At 33.3% G+C, this 15,914-nt stretch overlaps 2 protein-coding genes across 2 annotated transcripts; both read right to left on the bottom strand.

Moving 5' to 3' along the window:
• Positions 1 to 3,279: 3,279 nt before the first annotated feature.
• TVAGG3_0256550 (cilia- and flagella-associated protein 58-related family) lies at positions 3,280 to 4,266 on the bottom strand (the record flags this gene model as incomplete). Its single annotated transcript, XM_051228238.1, has 1 exon — positions 3,280 to 4,266. One exon carries the CDS (start codon positions 4,264 to 4,266, stop codon positions 3,280 to 3,282), a length of 987 nt encoding a protein of 328 aa, XP_051097968.1.
• A 5,670-nt stretch (positions 4,267 to 9,936) lies between these two features.
• Positions 9,937 to 10,923, bottom strand: TVAGG3_0256540 (cilia- and flagella-associated protein 58-related family; the record flags this gene model as incomplete). The annotated part of the gene is made up of 1 exon (XM_051228237.1): positions 9,937 to 10,923. The coding sequence occupies one exon, from the start codon at positions 10,921 to 10,923 to the stop codon at positions 9,937 to 9,939; it is 987 nt and encodes a 328-aa protein (XP_051097967.1).
• Between the last annotated feature and the right edge of the window lie 4,991 nt (positions 10,924 to 15,914).

The raw sequence follows: 15,914 nt of genomic DNA, 5'->3' as shown, positions 1-15,914 counted from the left end.
GGCTCTGGCCTTTGCTAGGGTCAGAGCTTCGTTTGGTAAGTATCCCAAGGCCGGATTCCGCTCCTGCCGCCCGGGATAAGGGCTGCATTTGAGAAAGCCGGCCCTGGGTATTTAAAACGAAGCCCTGGTCTTTGCTGGGGCCAGAGCATGTATCTGTATGTCTTTCAGGGCCGAGTTCTTGCGAGACTGTCGACATGATCGACGATCATCGCAAAACTCGGCCCTGAGGATTGTTTTTGAAAGCCCTGGCCACTGCTAAGGCCAGAGCTTCGTATGGGCACTCTCTCGGAGCTGGATTCCTCTCCGGCCGCCCTGAATCAGGGCGGTCTTTGAGGAAACCGGCCCCGAGGATGGTTTGCGAAGCTCTGGCCTTAGCAATGGCCAGAGCTTGTGATTTTAATGAAGAGCCAAGTTCCTCTCGGATCGTGCCTAATGAGGACGACCGTCGAGGAACTTGGCTCTGAGGAGATGAATTGTGAGCTCTGGCCTCGATGAAGGCCAGAGTTTTGAATGGAATGTTTTGATGGGATGAGCCAATGCTCAGTAAGCTCGTCCCATCAAAACATTCGATTAAAAATTGAATTAAAAATTATCGTAATCACTGAAAAATTACAACAATATTTTTGAATAATATTATTATATAATAAGAATTGAATAAATTTCTCACAAAATTAAATAAAAATTTCCAAAAAATATTAGAAAATTTTAAAAATTATTGAAAAAATAACAAATTTGATAAGAAAATTAAGGATTAGAGAAATTTAAGAAATATAGAAAATGGTTATTTATTATTGTAATGGGAAATTGAGGATATTTGAGGAGTTTTATACAGAATGTGATCTTTATAATTAAAAGAAATGAAGATATTCAAGAAAGGAGTTTACAAATGCAGGGTAAAGGAACAATACTCTGCATTTGTAAACTCCTTTCTTGAATTGAAATTCAATGAATCACATTCAAGTGAAAAAGTGCAAGCTATTCGAGAAAGGAGTTTACAAATGCAGGGTAAAGGAACAATACTCTGCATTTGTAAACTCCTTTCTTGAATTAAAATTCAATGAATCACATTCAAGTGAAAAAGTGCGAGTTTTCCTAATTTACACATATAAATGCAATATAATAGCAATATCCCACTAAGCACAAATGTAATCTCAATCAAAACACATTATCTTCATAAATGTTAACAAATTTTTCTATTCACACATGTCTAATCATAAATAATTAAGTCTATTCATCATTTATCGTCTAATCAAATATAATTTACATTCTCATTGATAATTGTTATATAAAAATAACATAGATTATATTTCAAATGAGACTCTTAGAGCTTTTCTTATTTTAACATTGTAATAATATAGAATAGCATATAGATATATATGTAATAACGTATATATATGCTTATTTCTCTCATGTTTCGAAATGCAATGTGATATTGCACTCACTTTTTATAGAAATCTACCATACTCATAGGAATGATGACATATACATTTGTCTATCTATCTACGTTGTAAAAACCTTCATTAGCCCTAAGCTCAAAGTTTTTCTCATTCATTGCTTTAAATTGACCAAAAAATTGAATACTTGCTTTAAATTGACCATTCAATTTAAAGTTCGTCCCTTTGTATTTTGGATTTTGGAGGTTCTTGTTGTTATTTCTACAAATTAGATCCTTATTAAAATTGTTAATTTTTCGATCATTAGCGATGTCACAGTTTAAATTGGAAATTCTTTTTCTTTGGATAGTTCACACCCGTAAAAATATTTTTACGACTTTATTATGCGACAAAATACAGACAAATCTTGCAGTGATGAACTTTATGATACAGAACAAAGAGAAGAATAATATTCATTACTAGATGATTAAACCTAATCAATCTTCGGCATATTTAAATGCACATATTAAATTTTGAAAATGCAAAAAAGTCCAGCTGGGATCAATATTTTGGTAGTAAAGATAAATGTGACTATATACAAAATGGGACCGTATTATTTGATAATAGCAGTATCAATAATTATTATGTTTTACTTTGTTTCTATAAAGAATGCAAAGAAACTGGCGCAATTTGCATTCAAAGAACTAATAAAGTGTGTACATTACTTGAAGAAACAGTATTTACCAATTGTAGTTCCACCACAGAATATGGTGGAGGGTCTGTTTATTATAACTGCCAAGCAGATGGAGAGTTCGTCCAACATCGAACATGTTATTATGCGTCAATAGCAGAGCAAGCTATGGCATTTGCTCAAGCTGCTAAGCAATACCTTTCTAATAAAAACTATGCAATTGAAGTTTCTGTTCTTAAATGTGGAGAAAATGAAGAAAAAGGAAGTTACACATTTGGTATTTCTTTTGGCGATATATGTTTTGATAATAACAACATCACAAACAACAAATGTATTCATCAATAACTATTGGACTTTTAGGAAATTCGGGTACATATAATTTTTCAACATTTAGAGAAAACGCTCAAATTGAAAGTTTTTCGCTTTTATTTTCCTCTTCAGATTATTCATTAACTCATACAGTTTCGTATTGTAATATTATTGGAAATAAATGTGGAGCAGATAAAAACCAAGTTCTATTTTATTGTATATCCAAAACTAATTTAGATCACTGCATATTTTTAAATAACACTGCAAAATACATGTTTGGGCAAGATATAGATGGTTATAATTCGACTATTTCAGATTCATATGTTGACTCTAATTCAACCACAGGATCAGGAACTGTTATATTTAAGAATATAAAAGAAGGTTACGATTTTAATACGTTTACTCATATATTTAATGAAAACTGCTCAATAGTTTCTCATAGAATAATCTCCCTTAAATCGATTTTTCTTTCAAAGTTTGCAAAAACTGCAACTGCAGGATTATTTTCACGCAAAGTATAGATATAAATGGCAGTATTATGTCGACAAAAGTCGTTATTCTGTTCAACGGCAAAACAAATTATTTAAGCTGTTAAATCTTTTCTTTTTTATAAAAACTTTGCTTTTAATTTTTCAATTTTTAAATGAGGAGAAAACAAACCAAAAGGAAGCAATACATTTCTAATTGGATATTGTGAAATACTAATTAAGAAAAATAACATCGCAAGCAATAAATGCATAGAAATTTCATTGTATCTGGATTTGCAGGATTTAAAAATAGGCGTTTATTAGTTTTGAGAGTGTATGAAATTTTTTTAACTTCAAATGAATTCTTAATATTAAATAAAGTAAATCAAACAATTTATAAAATAACAAATAAAAAAAAACAATATAGAAATAGAAATAATTAAGCACGAAGTTCGGAGACAGTTGGTAAGAAAGGTTTGAGTGCTTGTCGTGATGGATTCCATCCTTTAGGTAAAACTTTCGAAGGACGAGAATTTGTTACTTTCGGAATTACGATTGCTTTGTTTATCTTGTTCCCTTCGATTGCAGAGATAGATTGTGCTGTTGAAGGAACTGAACTGACTGGGAATCCACCGCCAATGAACTTGGCTGTGTTTCCTGCTATTTCTTCTGTTTTTGACTGTGTTGATGACCTCATCTCGTGGACTTTCTTCTTCTCCATGAAATATGATGATTTAGTGTAATTGAGTTCACCACGAACTTCTTCAACACTCTTCTTAAGTTCATCGATGTTACTTGAGCGATCAAACAGCTCTGTTTCGATCTCTTGAAGTTGTTTCGTCTTCATTTCGAGCTGTTCTTCAAGAATTCTAATTTCTTCATCACCGTCATCTTTCGTTTGACTTCCAACTTTCCTTTGTTCGCGAACAAGAAGTTTACGACGTTCTTCACGAAGAACTTTAAGTTTGTCGATTCGATAAAGACGTTCCATAAGTTTGTTTCGGAGTTCTTGTGTCATCTTGAGGAGATTAAGAAGTTCTGGATTCGATGCTTCTAAGAAACGCCATCTGTGGATATTCATCGGCGTTTCAAGTTCATCTTCAAGAGCACGAACACGACCTTGTTGGAAAAGGATTCCTTTCTCAAGATTTCGACATTCCGTTCGTAAATAAACGGAATGTTTCGATTTGTCCATCAATTTCTTCTGTTTTTCAACTTCGGACAACAATGTTTTCTTCAATTCGTCGACTTCATGGCATTTCTGTGTGTATGTTGCTGATTCTGATTTAAGACGGCCTTCAATAAGAACAATCTTCTCTTTTAATAGATCTAATGAATAAATTCTGTCATGAATCTGCTTTTGATAAAATAAGTTATATGTTGAATGCAATTGATTCAATATATTCGAACTCATCAACACTTTCATGAATATAAGAAAAATATGGAAAAAATTTAGCAAACCTATTGAAAATATTATTATTTGAATGATACACAATTTAATTGGGACAATGTCACGCCCGTAAAATATTTTTGCCATAATAATGTTAAAAAATGAACAAAAATCAGAACAAAGGGGAAGGCTACACTTTGACTATCTCAGATTCATATGTTGATTCAAATTCAACAAATGGACTTGTTATATTTAATAATCTAACAATAAACTCATTTTTTAACACTTTTAATCATTTATTTAATGAAAATTGTTCAATAAATTCTGGAAAAATTATCACTTATAATTTTTCATATCTTTCTACATTTGTAAAAACTGCTTCTGCAGGATTAGTTCCATCAAAAAAGTAAAAAAATACGCCATCATTAATTAATATCTTAAGATATTTTTAATGATATGTTTGCATTTGATTCAGATACTTAAATAAAAAGAAAATTTTTGTCAGTGAACAATTAAATTGCAAGTCAATAAGAATACCCTATACATTTTTAAGAGAATGCAATATCCGTCTCCAAAGCTTTTCCATTTCTCAATCTTCATGGAGAAATTGAATTAGTCTGTCTTCCCCACATATTCAAAATTGATTAGTTTCTCCTCTTCTCCTTGGAGAAAATCGAAATGAGCTCATTGGGTGCTTTGACCAAATTTAAAAATTTACCAAATATTGTGTTTTGTCAAGTAATAAACTGACATTTTAAATAGATAAATGTAAAAAATAGTGTATAGTTTTTCATTTTGGAGAAGTTTGTATTTTGGGACGAACTTTAAATTGAACGGTCAATTTAAAGCAAGTATTCAATTTTTTGGTCAATTTAAAGCAATCTTATATGTAGTTTGTTTTAAAGGCTTGATCAATAGCATATGATCAGTACTCGTTGAGTATGTTATGATGTTAAGAGATAATGGATAGTACACTTTAATATTGAAATTGAATTTGGATTATTATGCAATATTCTATAATATATATTATGATGATCATAAGAATGTGTTGTATGTGATGACACTTAAGTATCATTGATATTTTTTAATTATTGAAAAAGTTAGTAAATAATATTTCTTAATGTGGTGTTCTATTCCGTGAATTCAATAATCACTGTTTTAGAATTTATAAGTATAAGCTGAAAATGATAAGCTTAGAATGACAAGCTGATGATGCCGGGATAAAAAATAATAATCTGTCAAAATGGTTATTTTAATAATAAATAATATAAGAAGGTTAGGAAATGGACTTTGACCTTGAGAAAAAGCCCATCTTCTAACTTTCAGACGAATTTTGGTTAACATTGCGAGTGTCTGCTGCAAATCTCTGCTGAAGCAGCAGGCACTCGCAATTGTAGGCCATGGCAATTGTATTTATAGTGTTAGAATACAATTGCCATGACTTTTGTGTAATCATTTGATCTTCCTGGAAGGAGTTGCAATGGAAGCCAAACTCCACTCCATCCAGTATCAGAAAGCCAGGAAGGAAGTCTTAACCTTGAGAAAGGGCTTCCTTCTAGGCTTTCTGTGTTACATTGGATCATAATCTGTAGAGAAGGGAGTATTTGCAGATTCTGGCCTCTTATAAGGCCAGATCTTCGTATTTCATGCTTCCCAGGGCCGGATTTCTCTCCTGCCGCCATAGATCAGGACGGCATTTGAGAAAGCCGGCCCTGAGTAATGTAAGCGAGGCTCTGGCCTCTACTGAGGCCAGAGACTGTGATATTACGTCTTTCAGGGCCGAGTTTCTGCGAGAATGTCTATCATGTGGATGATCATCGCAAAACTCGGCCCTGAGGATGAATTTTGCAGGCTCTGGCCTCAGTAGGAGCCAGGGCTTGGTATTGTAGGATTCCCATGGCCGGTTTTCGCTCCTGCCGCCTGGGATAAGGGCGGCATTTGAGAAAGCCGGCCCTATGGATTTAAAGCGAAGCCCTGGCCTTTGCTATGGTCAGGGCCTGTGTATTTCTTTCTTTCAGGGCCGAAATGAGAGGAGATCGTCAATGATGTGGACGATCTCCCTCAAAATCGGCCCTGAGGATTGCATTTGTAGGCTCTGGCCTTTGCTAGGGTCAGAGCTTCGTTTGGTAAGTATCCCAAGGCCGGATTCCGCTCCTGCCGCCCGGGATAAGGGCTGCATTTGAGAAAGCCGGCCCTGGGTATTTAAAACGAAGCCCTGGTCTTTGCTGGGGCCAGAGCATGTATCTGTATGTCTTTCAGGGCCGAGTTCTTGCGAGACTGTCGACATGATCGACGATCATCGCAAAACTCGGCCCTGAGGATTGTTTTTGAAAGCCCTGGCCACTGCTAAGGCCAGAGCTTCGTATGGGCACTCTCTCGGAGCTGGATTCCTCTCCGGCCGCCCTGAATCAGGGCGGTCTTTGAGGAAACCGGCCCCGAGGATGGTTTGCGAAGCTCTGGCCTTAGCAATGGCCAGAGCTTGTGATTTTAATGAAGAGCCAAGTTCCTCTCGGATCGTGCCTAATGAGGACGACCGTCGAGGAACTTGGCTCTGAGGAGATGAATTGTGAGCTCTGGCCTCGATGAAGGCCAGAGTTTTGAATGGAATGTTTTGATGGGATGAGCCAATGCTCAGTAAGCTCGTCCCATCAAAACATTCGATTAAAAATTGAATTAAAAATTATCGTAATCACTGAAAAATTACAACAATATTTTTGAATAATATTATTATATAATAAGAATTGAATAAATTTCTCACAAAATTAAATAAAAATTTCCAAAAAATATTAGAAAATTTTAAAAATTATTGAAAAAATAACAAATTTGATAAGAAAATTAAGGATTAGAGAAATTTAAGAAATATAGAAAATGGTTATTTATTATTGTAATGGGAAATTGAGGATATTTGAGGAGTTTTATACAGAATGTGATCTTTATAATTAAAAGAAATGAAGATATTCAAGAAAGGAGTTTACAAATGCAGGGTAAAGGAACAATACTCTGCATTTGTAAACTCCTTTCTTGAATTGAAATTCAATGAATCACATTCAAGTGAAAAAGTGCAAGCTATTCGAGAAAGGAGTTTACAAATGCAGGGTAAAGGAACAATACTCTGCATTTGTAAACTCCTTTCTTGAATTGAAATTCAATGAATCACATTCAAGTGAAAAAGTGCAAGCTATTCGAGAAAGGAGTTTACAAATGCAGGGTAAAGGAACAATACTCTGCATTTGTAAACTCCTTTCTTGAATTGAAATTCAATGAATCACATTCAAGTGAAAAAGTGCAAGCTATTCGAGAAAGGAGTTTACAAATGCAGGGTAAAGGAACAATACTCTGCATTTGTAAACTCCTTTCTTGAATTGAAATTCAATGAATCACATTCAAGTGAAAAAGTGCAAGCTATTCGAGAAAGGAGTTTACAAATGCAGGGTAAAGGAACAATACTCTGCATTTGTAAACTCCTTTCTTGAATTAAAATTCAATGAATCACATTCAAGTGAAAAAGTGCGAGTTTTCCTAATTTACACATATAAATGCAATATAATAGCAATATCCCACTAAGCACAAATGTAATCTCAATCAAAACACATTATCTTCATAAATGTTAACAAATTTTTCTATTCACACATGTCTAATCATAAATAATTAAGTCTATTCATCATTTATCGTCTAATCAAATATAATTTACATTCTCATTGATAATTGTTATATAAAAATAACATAGATTATATTTCAAATGAGACTCTTAGAGCTTTTCTTATTTTAACATTGTAATAATATAGAATAGCATATAGATATATATGTAATAACGTATATATATGCTTATTTCTCTCATGTTTCGAAATGCAATGTGATATTGCACTCACTTTTTATAGAAATCTACCATACTCATAGGAATGATGACATATACATTTGTCTATCTATCTACGTTGTAAAAACCTTCATTAGCCCTAAGCTCAAAGTTTTTCTCATTCATTGCTTTAAATTGACCAAAAAATTGAATACTTGCTTTAAATTGACCATTCAATTTAAAGTTCGTCCCTTTGTATTTTGGATTTTGGAGGTTCTTGTTGTTATTTCTACAAATTAGATCCTTATTAAAATTGTTAATTTTTCGATCATTAGCGATGTCACAGTTTAAATTGGAAATTCTTTTTCTTTGGATAGTTCACACCCGTAAAAATATTTTTACGACTTTATTATGCGACAAAATACAGACAAATCTTGCAGTGATGAACTTTATGATACAGAACAAAGAGAAGAATAATATTCATTACTAGATGATTAAACCTAATCAATCTTCGGCATATTTAAATGCACATATTAAATTTGAAAAATGCAAAAAAGTCCAGCTGGGATCAATATTTTGGTAGTAAAGATAAATGTGACTATATACAAAATGGGACCGTATTATTTGATAATAGCAGTATCAATAATTATTATGTTTTACTTTGTTTCTATAAAGAATGCAAAGAAACTGGCGCAATTTGCATTCAAAGAACTAATAAAGTGTGTACATTACTTGAAGAAACAGTATTTACCAATTGTAGTTCCACCACAGAATATGGTGGAGGGTCTGTTTATTATAACTGCCAAGCAGATGGAGAGTTCGTCCAACATCGAACATGTTATTATGCGTCAATAGCAGAGCAAGCTATGGCATTTGCTCAAGCTGCTAAGCAATACCTTTCTAATAAAAACTATGCAATTGAAGTTTCTGTTCTTAAATGTGGAGAAAATGAAGAAAAAGGAAGTTACACATTTGGTATTTCTTTTGGCGATATATGTTTTGATAATAACAACATCACAAACAACAAATGTATTCATCAATAACTATTGGACTTTTAGGAAATTCGGGTACATATAATTTTTCAACATTTAGAGAAAACGCTCAAATTGAAAGTTTTTCGCTTTTATTTTCCTCTTCAGATTATTCATTAACTCATACAGTTTCGTATTGTAATATTATTGGAAATAAATGTGGAGCAGATAAAAACCAAGTTCTATTTTATTGTATATCCAAAACTAATTTAGATCACTGCATATTTTTAAATAACACTGCAAAATACATGTTTGGGCAAGATATAGATGGTTATAATTCGACTATTTCAGATTCATATGTTGACTCTAATTCAACCACAGGATCAGGAACTGTTATATTTAAGAATATAAAAGAAGGTTACGATTTTAATACGTTTACTCATATATTTAATGAAAACTGCTCAATAGTTTCTCATAGAATAATCTCCCTTAAATCGATTTTTCTTTCAAAGTTTGCAAAAACTGCAACTGCAGGATTATTTTCACGCAAAGTATAGATATAAATGGCAGTATTATGTCGACAAAAGTCGTTATTCTGTTCAACGGCAAAACAAATTATTTAAGCTGTTAAATCTTTTCTTTTTTATAAAAACTTTGCTTTTAATTTTTCAATTTTTAAATGAGGAGAAAACAAACCAAAAGGAAGCAATACATTTCTAATTGGATATTGTGAAATACTAATTAAGAAAAATAACATCGCAAGCAATAAATGCATAGAAATTTCATTGTATCTGGATTTGCAGGATTTAAAAATAGGCGTTTATTAGTTTTGAGAGTGTATGAAATTTTTTTAACTTCAAATGAATTCTTAATATTAAATAAAGTAAATCAAACAATTTATAAAATAACAAATAAAAAAAAACAATATAGAAATAGAAATAATTAAGCACGAAGTTCGGAGACAGTTGGTAAGAAAGGTTTGAGTGCTTGTCGTGATGGATTCCATCCTTTAGGTAAAACTTTCGAAGGACGAGAATTTGTTACTTTCGGAATTACGATTGCTTTGTTTATCTTGTTCCCTTCGATTGCAGAGATAGATTGTGCTGTTGAAGGAACTGAACTGACTGGGAATCCACCGCCAATGAACTTGGCTGTGTTTCCTGCTATTTCTTCTGTTTTTGACTGTGTTGATGACCTCATCTCGTGGACTTTCTTCTTCTCCATGAAATATGATGATTTAGTGTAATTGAGTTCACCACGAACTTCTTCAACACTCTTCTTAAGTTCATCGATGTTACTTGAGCGATCAAACAGCTCTGTTTCGATCTCTTGAAGTTGTTTCGTCTTCATTTCGAGCTGTTCTTCAAGAATTCTAATTTCTTCATCACCGTCATCTTTCGTTTGACTTCCAACTTTCCTTTGTTCGCGAACAAGAAGTTTACGACGTTCTTCACGAAGAACTTTAAGTTTGTCGATTCGATAAAGACGTTCCATAAGTTTGTTTCGGAGTTCTTGTGTCATCTTGAGGAGATTAAGAAGTTCTGGATTCGATGCTTCTAAGAAACGCCATCTGTGGATATTCATCGGCGTTTCAAGTTCATCTTCAAGAGCACGAACACGACCTTGTTGGAAAAGGATTCCTTTCTCAAGATTTCGACATTCCGTTCGTAAATAAACGGAATGTTTCGATTTGTCCATCAATTTCTTCTGTTTTTCAACTTCGGACAACAATGTTTTCTTCAATTCGTCGACTTCATGGCATTTCTGTGTGTATGTTGCTGATTCTGATTTAAGACGGCCTTCAATAAGAACAATCTTCTCTTTTAATAGATCTAATGAATAAATTCTGTCATGAATCTGCTTTTGATAAAATAAGTTATATGTTGAATGCAATTGATTCAATATATTCGAACTCATCAACACTTTCATGAATATAAGAAAAATATGGAAAAAATTTAGCAAACCTATTGAAAATATTATTATTTGAATGATACACAATTTAATTGGGACAATGTCACGCCCGTAAAATATTTTTGCCATAATAATGTTAAAAAATGAACAAAAATCAGAACAAAGGGGAAGGCTACACTTTGACTATCTCAGATTCATATGTTGATTCAAATTCAACAAATGGACTTGTTATATTTAATAATCTAACAATAAACTCATTTTTTAACACTTTTAATCATTTATTTAATGAAAATTGTTCAATAAATTCTGGAAAAATTATCACTTATAATTTTTCATATCTTTCTACATTTGTAAAAACTGCTTCTGCAGGATTAGTTCCATCAAAAAAGTAAAAAAATACGCCATCATTAATTAATATCTTAAGATATTTTTAATGATATGTTTGCATTTGATTCAGATACTTAAATAAAAAGAAAATTTTTGTCAGTGAACAATTAAATTGCAAGTCAATAAGAATACCCTATACATTTTTAAGAGAATGCAATATCCGTCTCCAAAGCTTTTCCATTTCTCAATCTTCATGGAGAAATTGAATTAGTCTGTCTTCCCCACATATTCAAAATTGATTAGTTTCTCCTCTTCTCCTTGGAGAAAATCGAAATGAGCTCATTGGGTGCTTTGACCAAATTTAAAAATTTACCAAATATTGTGTTTTGTCAAGTAATAAACTGACATTTTAAATAGATAAATGTAAAAAATAGTGTATAGTTTTTCATTTTGGAGAAGTTTGTATTTTGGGACGAACTTTAAATTGAACGGTCAATTTAAAGCAAGTATTCAATTTTTTGGTCAATTTAAAGCAATCTTATATGTAGTTTGTTTTAAAGGCTTGATCAATAGCATATGATCAGTACTCGTTGAGTATGTTATGATGTTAAGAGATAATGGATAGTACACTTTAATATTGAAATTGAATTTGGATTATTATGCAATATTCTATAATATATATTATGATGATCATAAGAATGTGTTGTATGTGATGACACTTAAGTATCATTGATATTTTTTAATTATTGAAAAAGTTAGTAAATAATATTTCTTAATGTGGTGTTCTATTCCGTGAATTCAATAATCACTGTTTTAGAATTTATAAGTATAAGCTGAAAATGATAAGCTTAGAATGACAAGCTGATGATGCCGGGATAAAAAATAATAATCTGTCAAAATGGTTATTTTAATAATAAATAATATAAGAAGGTTAGGAAATGGACTTTGACCTTGAGAAAAAGCCCATCTTCTAACTTTCAGACGAATTTTGGTTAACATTGCGAGTGTCTGCTGCAAATCTCTGCTGAAGCAGCAGGCACTCGCAATTGTAGGCCATGGCAATTGTATTTATAGTGTTAGAATACAATTGCCATGACTTTTGTGTAATCATTTGATCTTCCTGGAAGGAGTTGCAATGGAAGCCAAACTCCACTCCATCCAGTATCAGAAAGCCAGGAAGGAAGTCTTAACCTTGAGAAAGGGCTTCCTTCTAGGCTTTCTGTGTTACATTGGATCATAATCTGTAGAGAAGGGAGTATTTGCAGATTCTGGCCTCTTATAAGGCCAGATCTTCGTATTTCATGCTTCCCAGGGCCGGATTTCTCTCCTGCCGCCATAGATCAGGACGGCATTTGAGAAAGCCGGCCCTGAGTAATGTAAGCGAGGCTCTGGCCTCTACTGAGGCCAGAGACTGTGATATTACGTCTTTCAGGGCCGAGTTTCTGCGAGAATGTCTATCATGTGGATGATCATCGCAAAACTCGGCCCTGAGGATGAATTTTGCAGGCTCTGGCCTCAGTAGGAGCCAGGGCTTGGTATTGTAGGATTCCCATGGCCGGTTTTCGCTCCTGCCGCCTGGGATAAGGGCGGCATTTGAGAAAGCCGGCCCTATGGATTTAAAGCGAAGCCCTGGCCTTTGCTATGGTCAGGGCCTGTGTATTTCTTTCTTTCAGGGCCGAAATGAGAGGAGATCGTCAATGATGTGGACGATCTCCCTCAAAATCGGCCCTGAGGATTGCATTTGTAGGCTCTGGCCTTTGCTAGGGTCAGAGCTTCGTTTGGTAAGTATCCCAAGGCCGGATTCCGCTCCTGCCGCCCGGGATAAGGGCTGCATTTGAGAAAGCCGGCCCTGGGTATTTAAAACGAAGCCCTGGCTTTGCTGGGGCCAGAGCATGTATCTGTATGTCTTTCAGGGCCGAGTTCTTGCGAGACTGTCGACATGATCGACGATCATCGCAAAACTCGGCCCTGAGGATTGTTTTTGAAAGCCCTGGCCACTGCTAAGGCCAGAGCTTCGTATGGGCACTCTCTCGGAGCTGGATTCCTCTCCGGCCGCCCTGAATCAGGGCGGTCTTTGAGGAAACCGGCCCCGAGGATGGTTTGCGAAGCTCTGGCCTTAGCAATGGCCAGAGCTTGTGATTTTAATGAAGAGCCAAGTTCCTCTCGGATCGTGCCTAATGAGGACGACCGTCGAGGAACTTGGCTCTGAGGAGATGAATTGTGAGCTCTGGCCTCGATGAAGGCCAGAGTTTTGAATGGAATGTTTTGATGGGATGAGCCAATGCTCAGTAAGCTCGTCCCATCAAAACATTCGATTAAAAATTGAATTAAAAATTATCGTAATCATTGAAAAATTACAACAATATTTTTGAATAATATTATTATATAATAAGAATTGAATAAATTTCTCACAAAATTAAATAAAAATTTCCAAAAAATATTAGAAAATTTTAAAAATTATTGAAAAAATAACAAATTTGATAAGAAAATTAAGGATTAGAGAAATTTAAGAAATATAGAAAATGGTTATTTATTATTGTAATGGGAAATTGAGGATATTTGAGGAGTTTTATACAGAATGTGATCTTTATAATTAAAAGAAATGAAGATATTCAAGAAAGGAGTTTACAAATGCAGGGTAAAGGAACAATACTCTGCATTTGTAAACTCCTTTCTTGAATTGAAATTCAATGAATCACATTCAAGTGAAAAAGTGCAAGCTATTCGAGAAAGGAGTTTACAAATGCAGGGTAAAGGAACAATACTCTGCATTTGTAAACTCCTTTCTTGAATTGAAATTCAATGAATCACATTCAAGTGAAAAAGTGCAAGCTATTCGAGAAAGGAGTTTACAAATGCAGGGTAAAGGAACAATACTCTGCATTTGTAAACTCCTTTCTTGAATTGAAATTCAATGAATCACATTCAAGTGAAAAAGTGCAAGCTATTCGAGAAAGGAGTTTACAAATGCAGGGTAAAGGAACAATACTCTGCATTTGTAAACTCCTTTCTTGAATTGAAATTCAATGAATCACATTCAAGTGAAAAAGTGCAAGCTATTCGAGAAAGGAGTTTACAAATGCAGGGTAAAGGAACAATACTCTGCATTTGTAAACTCCTTTCTTGAATTGAAATTCAATGAATCACATTCAAGTGAAAAAGTGCAAGCTATTCGAGAAAGGAGTTTACAAATGCAGGGTAAAGGAACAATACTCTGCATTTGTAAACTCCTTTCTTGAATTAAAATTCAATGAATCACATTCAAGTGAAAAAGTGCGAGTTTTCCTAATTTACACATATAAATGCAATATAATAGCAATATCCCACTAAGCACAAATGTAATCTCAATCAAAACACATTATCTTCATAAATGTTAACAAATTTTTCTATTCACACATGTCTAATCATAAATAATTAAGTCTATTCATCATTTATCGTCTAATCAAATATAATTTACATTCTCATTGATAATTGTTATATAAAAATAACATAGATTATATTTCAAATGAGACTCTTAGAGCTTTTCTTATTTTAACATTGTAATAATATAGAATAGCATATAGATATATATGTAATAACGTATATATATGCTTATTTCTCTCATGTTTCGAAATGCAATGTGATATTGCACTCACTTTTTATAGAAATCTACCATACTCATAGGAATGATGACATATACATTTGTCTATCTATCTACGTTGTAAAAACCTTCATTAGCCCTAAGCTCAAAGTTTTTCTCATTCATTGCTTTAAATTGACCAAAAAATTGAATACTTGCTTTAAATTGACCATTCAATTTAAAGTTCGTCCCTTTGTATTTTGGATTTTGGAGGTTCTTGTTGTTATTTCTACAAATTAGATCCTTATTAAAATTGTTAATTTTTCGATCATTAGCGATGTCACAGTTTAAATTGGAAATTCTTTTTCTTTGGATAGTTCACACCCGTAAAAATATTTTTACGACTTTATTATGCGACAAAATACAGACAAATCTTGCAGTGATGAACTTTATGATACAGAACAAAGAGAAGAATAATATTCATTACTAGATGATTAAACCTAATCAATCTTCGGCATATTTAAATGCACATATTAAATTTGAAAAATGCAAAAAAGTCCAGCTGGGATCAATATTTTGGTAGTAAAGATAAATGTGACTATATACAAAATGGGACCGTATTATTTGATAATAGCAGTATCAATAATTATTATGTTTTACTTTGTTTCTATAAAGAATGCAAAGAAACTGGCGCAATTTGCATTCAAAGAACTAATAAAGTGTGTACATTACTTGAAGAAACAGTATTTACCAATTGTAGTTCCACCACAGAATATGGTGGAGGGTCTGTTTATTATAAACTGCCAAGCAGATGGAGAGTTCGTCCAACATCGAACATGTTATTATGCGTCAATAGCAGAGCAAGCTATGGCATTTGCTCAAGCTGCTAAGCAATACCTTTCTAATAAAAACTATGCAATTGAAGTTTCTGTTCTTAAATGTGGAGAAAATGAAGAAAAAGGAAGTTACACATTTGGTATTTCTTTTGGCGATATATGTTTTGATAATAACAACATCACAAACAACAAATGTATTCATCAATAACTATTGGACTTTTAGGAAATTCGGGTACATATAATTTTTCAACATTTAGAGAAAACGCTCAAATTGAAAGTTTTTCGCT

The sequence above is a fragment of the Trichomonas vaginalis genome, chromosome V (genome assembly GCF_026262505.1).
Source record: "Trichomonas vaginalis G3 chromosome V, whole genome shotgun sequence".
Lineage (NCBI taxonomy): Eukaryota > Parabasalia > Trichomonadida > Trichomonadidae > Trichomonas > Trichomonas vaginalis.
This window is presented reverse-complemented; position numbering and strand designations above follow the sequence as displayed.